The 6,306-nt window shown below is 31.6% G+C and overlaps 1 protein-coding gene across 1 annotated transcript; it reads right to left on the reverse strand.

Annotated features, from left to right (window-relative positions):
• Positions 1,674–3,246, reverse strand: LOC109336327. Its single transcript, XM_019572893.1, has 3 exons — positions 3,066–3,246; positions 2,619–2,738; positions 1,674–2,380 (listed from the first exon to the last, which is right to left on the reverse strand). Exons 1-3 carry the CDS (start codon positions 3,244–3,246, stop codon positions 1,674–1,676), a joined length of 1,008 nt encoding a protein of 335 aa, XP_019428438.1.

Genomic DNA, 6,306 nt, shown 5'->3' on the forward strand with positions numbered 1-6,306 from the left:
GTAGCGACATGAACCAATCACTAATTAATATTAAATTATTATTAACATATAAAATATATAATATATAAAAAGTATGAAGAAAAAATATGTGAGGAGGAGGTGACATATGACATGAAAGAAAAAATGTAAGGAGAAAGTGACATGTACTTCAATTTCTTCTAATGTTCGATGACTATTACTTTTTAACATAACAAAATATAGATGTTGTAAACACTCAATTTTAGTGGGGTAGCGACATGAACCAATCACTAATTAATATTAAATTATTATTAGCATATAAAATATACAATATATAAAAAAGTAGGAAGAAAAATATGTGAGGAAGAGATGACATGTGACATGAAGGAAAAGATGTAAGGAGAAAGTGACATGTGGCATGAGGGAAGGAGAAAGTGACATGTGGCATGAAGTTATATTTGTAGCATATAATTATATTTATAGTTATAGTATATAGTTATATTTATAATATATAGTTATAGTATTTTTATAGTATACAGTTATAATATATTTATTTAGTATATTTATAGTATAAATTTAAAGTATATTCACTACACATATTTCATAAAAGAATTTTATATCAATGTAAATACATTACAAAGGTATTGAGTAACAATTAAACTAGTCTTACGAATGTTGCCTAGAACTCTCCCCTAATTCTCTAGATCGCAATGGACATGTCTTCCTGTTATGACCTACTGTTCTACACCATCCACATTTTTTAAGTTGTTCACTTTCAACCTCATCCATCTCATTGTGAATGCGTGAAGTCTTTGGTCTTCCACTTCTTTTCCTACGCATAACAGGATTGGGAATGAATATCGGACCTGAATAAAGAGGCCAATATTCTTCATTACCAAGTGGTTGAAACTCATATCCATAAACCTTCTGAAGATTATATAGGCGGTAAATTGTTGACATAAATTGGCTGCAGTCTAAATTCAAATAAGCGCACGTTGCGATAACATGAGAGCATGACAATCGTAATGATTGAAATTCTCCACAGTGACACCAATTCTCAGCAAGTTTTACTGTATACAGCCTCACTTGCCGACCACCAGATTTAGATACAACTTCAACTTCAGAGACTCCAGTCTCTCGTGAAAAATTACGAACTAGTTGACATGTAGATTTACGTTGATTTTCTTTGATAACCTTTGTCAATTCTTCGCAATATACATGTCCTGCCATAACCATGTTAGAGGCTTCATTTCGATGTTCATTGAACCATTCGTTAAGCCTATAATATGTTGCTCTAACAAGTGCAGTGATAGGAAGAGCTCTTGATCCTTTCAAAACACGAAACATCATTAATGCATTCAGCAAGATTAGTAGTCATGTGCCCATATCGTCTCCCTTCATCGTATGCCTGACTCCATTTCTCTTTTGGAATATGGTCCAACCATGCACCAGCCTTTGAATTTTTTTGACGCAACAAATTCAACATTCGCTCGAACCGTGGTCACATCAACTCATAACCTACAAAATAAATACAAACATATTAATATCCATAATATAAAAAAAATTTAAAAAATATAAATAGAACATACCCATTTCTACAACTTTGTCTTTGAGATCAGAATCACGAAATTCCTTATTAAAATTACTAGCCACATGACGAATACAATAAACTGATTGTACACTAGACCATTCTGTCAACTCACTTTGGAGTGCAGCTAATAAACCTGTCCCCTATCTGATATGATACACAGGTTTTCTTGAGGGGTAACATACGTCTTAAGATTGTAAAAAAACCACTCCCAAACTTCTTTCGTCTCTCCTTCAACAATGGCAAGTGCAACTGGAAATACACGCCTGTTTCCATCTTGTGAACTTTCTATTAGCAATGTTCCAGTATATTTCCCGGTCAAAAATGTACCATCCACTTGTAGGATTGGTTTACAATAACCAAACCCTTCAATACATGGTTTGAAAGCCCAAAATATTCTATCGAGAATGATTCGACTTGGATCTTCCATGCCATCTACAACTTCGTGATGTGCTTGATATTTTACAATTGTGCCCGGACAAAAATATTGTAGAGCATTCATCCAACGTGGTAACTCATTATAAGATCCTTCCCAATCACTATATGACCATTTCCAATCACCATAAATTTTGGCTATTGCCATTTGTTTTGCAGTCCACGTCGTTCTATACGTGACTGTATAACCAAAACGACTAACAACCTCCTTCACCAGTGCCTTAATTGGTATACTCGGATCTGCAGATACCAAATTAACAATAAGGTCTGCAATGAATGACGAATTTAATTTACTATGATCTTGAGAAACCAATATAGATACACAACTATGTGTTCCATTAATTTTCCTAATCTCCCAATAATCGCGTTTATAAGAAGTGCGAATTCGCCATTCACATCCTGCACCAAAATGTTTACATTTGGCAACGTATCTGTTCGGTCTAGACTCTACAACAATATAGTCAAACGAATTTTTTATATGAAATTCTCTAATTGCATTTATTGTGGCTTCTTTAGATTCAAATTGCAAGTCGATTAACAAATCATTATCAACAACATTCGTTAAACTGATTATGTGTCCAATATTGTAGAGCATTCATCCAACGTGGTAACTCATTATAAGACCCTTCCCAATCACCATAAATTTTGGCCATTGCCATTTGTTTTGCAGTCCACGCCTTTCTATACGTGACTGTGACTGTATAACCAAAACGACTAACAACCTCCTTCACCAGTGCCTTAACTGGTATACTCGGATCTGCAGATACCAAATTAACAATAAGGTCTGCAATGAATGACGAATTTAATTTACTATGATCTTGAGAAACTAATATAGATACACAACTATGTGTTCCATTAATTTTCCTAATCTCCCAATAATCGCGTTTATAAGAAGTGCGAATTCGCCATTCACATCCTGCACCAAAATGTTTACATTTGGCAACGTATCTGTTCGGTCTAGACTCTACAACAATATAGTCAAACGAATTTTTTATATGAAATTCTCTAATTGCATTTATTGTGGCTTCTTTAGATTCAAATTGCAAGCCAATAAACAAATCATTATCAACAATATCCGTTAAACCGGTTATGTGTCCAATATCACGACCAGCTTGAGAATTTGTGTTCAAGAAAAATGATGACGGAGTAGTATATGTCATACTACGAGATGAACTACTATCAAACTGAACCTCTTCCTCATCACTGCATATTTCAATCTCCTCTTCATCACTAAAATCGCTAACAATATCTCCCACAATGGCCATCTACATTAAAACATATAAACTTATAAAAATGAAATAAAATGGAGTAACTGAATAATATACTAACCTCTACAATAAAAACTTACTCAAATAAACTGATGAACAAACTTTACTCTTTCACAGAATGGAGAGAAATTTTGGTGAAAATACAATGTACATACCACTACAGGGGAGGGGCATATATAGAGTTTCAAAAACTCCCCCCTCATTGTCAATTTAGGGGAGGAGATTAAAAAAAATTGGTTGCAAAAACTCCCCCCATTGCCGATTTAGGGGGGAAGAAATTAAAAAAAAATTATATTTTCAAAAACTCCTTCCCCAATGCCGAGTTAGGGGAGAGGAGATTTAAAAAAAGTTAATTTCCAAAAACTCCTCCCCCATTGCCGATTTAGGGGGAGGAGATTAAAAAAAAATGCAAAAAAACTCCCCCTCCATTGCCGATTTAGGGGGGAGGAGATTAAAAAAAATTAAATTATTCAAAATCGGCAATGGGGTTGCCGATTTACCCTAAAACTACACTAGAAATGTAATATTTTCAAAAGGTGCACTAAGACCGTAATTTTTCGGTCAAGGTGCACCAACAAAGTAAATTTGCCGTCATATTTGATGTAAGGAAAAAACACAATTCATTAAAAAAATAGTCTACAACGTCAAAAGGAAACTTTCTGATTTTATACTACTATATGGATCCACATGAATAAGATGGCAAAACCTGTATCCATAAAATTTAAGTGGGTGTAGGTATGTTTACATTATTTTAGCAGACAAAAAATTATATGTCCATCCCATTTTAAAACAGGCTAACAGACATATGAGTGACCTGCGAGCATTACAAGCAAATCGACAAAATTTCTATGTATGCGTGCAAAATTTTGTGGGCTATCCAAGCGGGCCTTTGCTCATTTTACAATCTATAAATAAGAACTTGCTTTTTTTAAATGTCATTAAACTTTACTATTTCTTTGTTTTTTAAAAGTACTTGTCTCTCCATTAATGGAATAAGTCTCTCTTATGGAACAAGATTATCTCTATTACTCAAGAGATAAGTTCTTTTTTTCTTTTAGTTATAAGGATAAAATTATAATCTTATCATAAATAGAGAGGACACAAATGTCATTACATTTTACTTTTTCTTTATTTTTAAAAAAATATTTGTCTCTCCATTAATGTAGAAAAATCACTCGTCTCTATATTGGTGATTCACCAACATAAGATAATCTAGATGCAACCATCCATAGAAAGATACATGAAAAGGAAGGACACTGAAGAGATGGAATTACTTGAAGGCAATGAAACTTAGTCTGGATTCACATAAATTATTAGCATTAAAATTCAGAAATTTTCTCTGTTTCAAGGATACAAAAGAAGAAACCTTAGAAATGAAAGTTTCAAAGACTAGACATTATATACATGTGAACTTGGATCAGACTACATTGCCTTCAACTGTGACACTTTTTGTGTCAACTCTGATTGTAGCTTATACCTTGGGAAAGAACTATGGGCTCACAACAGCTAAGTATTTAAGGAGATATACCTGATTTAGAAACACACATGAATGAATGGTGAATGATACACTAATTATATATGAATATTTATAATATCGGTACATAGATATTACACTTAATTTATAATTCAAATTCCTATTTGTATACTCTCAACCATTATCAATTATCCATTGACTAATTTTTTTATCATCTCTTAAATAAAAATAATATATGATGCCTTTATACTGTATTTGCCTACATCCATTAAACTCTTTTTTTATGGAGAAAACAAGAGGTGCACTAAGAAGGTTAATGTTGCCTTTAAGTTATGCTTACCCTATTCATTACCATTTATTAGTGATTAATTTCTAAGTAACGTGTGTCACATTTTTCTTGTGGATAGAAAGATTAGTAAGAGAGATGTAGTACTAAGATATAACATTACTCTAATAATATAAAAATTATATGTGTGAATAATAGATGTCGACATTGTTAAAACTTTTGTTTGGTCTATTTACATCCATTAAACTCATTTTCATTGTTTTAAATATAGTATTATTGGGTTTGTTAAATCTAATTAGATTTAATATATTATTCCAAACCTAAAATATTGGTATTGAGAGAAAATTTATAAGAATGAAAAATATACGACATACAAAAGAATTACACTAGTTTTTAGCAGAAAAGTTCAATCTTTTCCTGTCCTCTTGAGAAGTGTTTGTTAACTTTGGTCAAATAAATTCAACCATCATGGAACTTCGAGATATTTTGTTGTATGATTTCAAGACATAAGTTTGATATTTAATTGATGGGGTTGAAAATGATAAATTTACTTTGTTGGTGCACTTTAATTGAAATATTACAGTCTTAGTACCTTTAAAATTATTTACCAAATTTTTAAAACTCGACAACTGGATTGCTGAGTTTCTTATTTTTTTCCTGCTGCAAACACAAACTCGTCCCTGCCAAAGGAGTTTTCAATTTTTGTTATTTTTTTAATAATTTCATGTTAAAAACAGCACTACAAATGGAGTTTTCCATTTTTATTTTTATTTTTATTTTCTTTGCGAGCTTTAACTTTAACTCTAAATGGAGTTTTATAACTTTTGTAGTTTTCTTTTTAATTTTATTCCCCCCAAGCATATAATAAGATAAGAATTTTTTGACTTAAAGGAGAGTTGATAAAGATGATTAAAAAAGTTAGTGTCAATCTACATGTTAATTGGTTCATACTTTCTCATGAGACATGTTGCAGTGATACTAGCAGTATATGTAGTGATACTTAGAAGAGACTAAAGTAGTTGAATGTGCACTCTGATCACAATTTTTTTTTGTAAAATTGTATAGAAAAAAATATAAGATAATATTAGAAATAAATAATACAATTAATAAAAAATAAAATCTTACCATTTCAATAGATCTCCCGTAAGAAAGTATAACCAATTGACGTTGATTTTCTTACTCATTTTTCTCAACTCTTCTTTAAGTCCAAAAACTCAAATCTTATTACATGTTTAGGAGGAATAAAAATTAAAAAGAAAAGTACAAAAATTATAAAACTCCATTTGGAGGGAAAACA

Source organism: Lupinus angustifolius, chromosome LG01, assembly GCF_001865875.1.
Source record: "Lupinus angustifolius cultivar Tanjil chromosome LG01, LupAngTanjil_v1.0, whole genome shotgun sequence".
In the NCBI taxonomy this organism is placed as follows: domain Eukaryota; kingdom Viridiplantae; phylum Streptophyta; class Magnoliopsida; order Fabales; family Fabaceae; genus Lupinus; species Lupinus angustifolius.

Excerpts from the sequence above, each read along its gene's own strand:
- LOC109336327 (XM_019572893.1), bottom strand. The coding sequence starts at position 3,246 with ATGGCCATTGTGGGAGATATTGTTAGCGATTTTAGTGATGAAGAGGAG. Across the intron at positions 2,739-3,065 it reads TGATATTGGACACATAACCG|ATCCGAGTATACCAGTTAAG; the intron begins GTTTAACGGATA and ends TGGTATCTGCAG. Across the intron at positions 2,381-2,618 it reads GGCAATGGCCAAAATTTATG|GATGTGAATGGCGAATTCGC; the intron begins GTGATTGGGAAG and ends ATTTTGGTGCAG.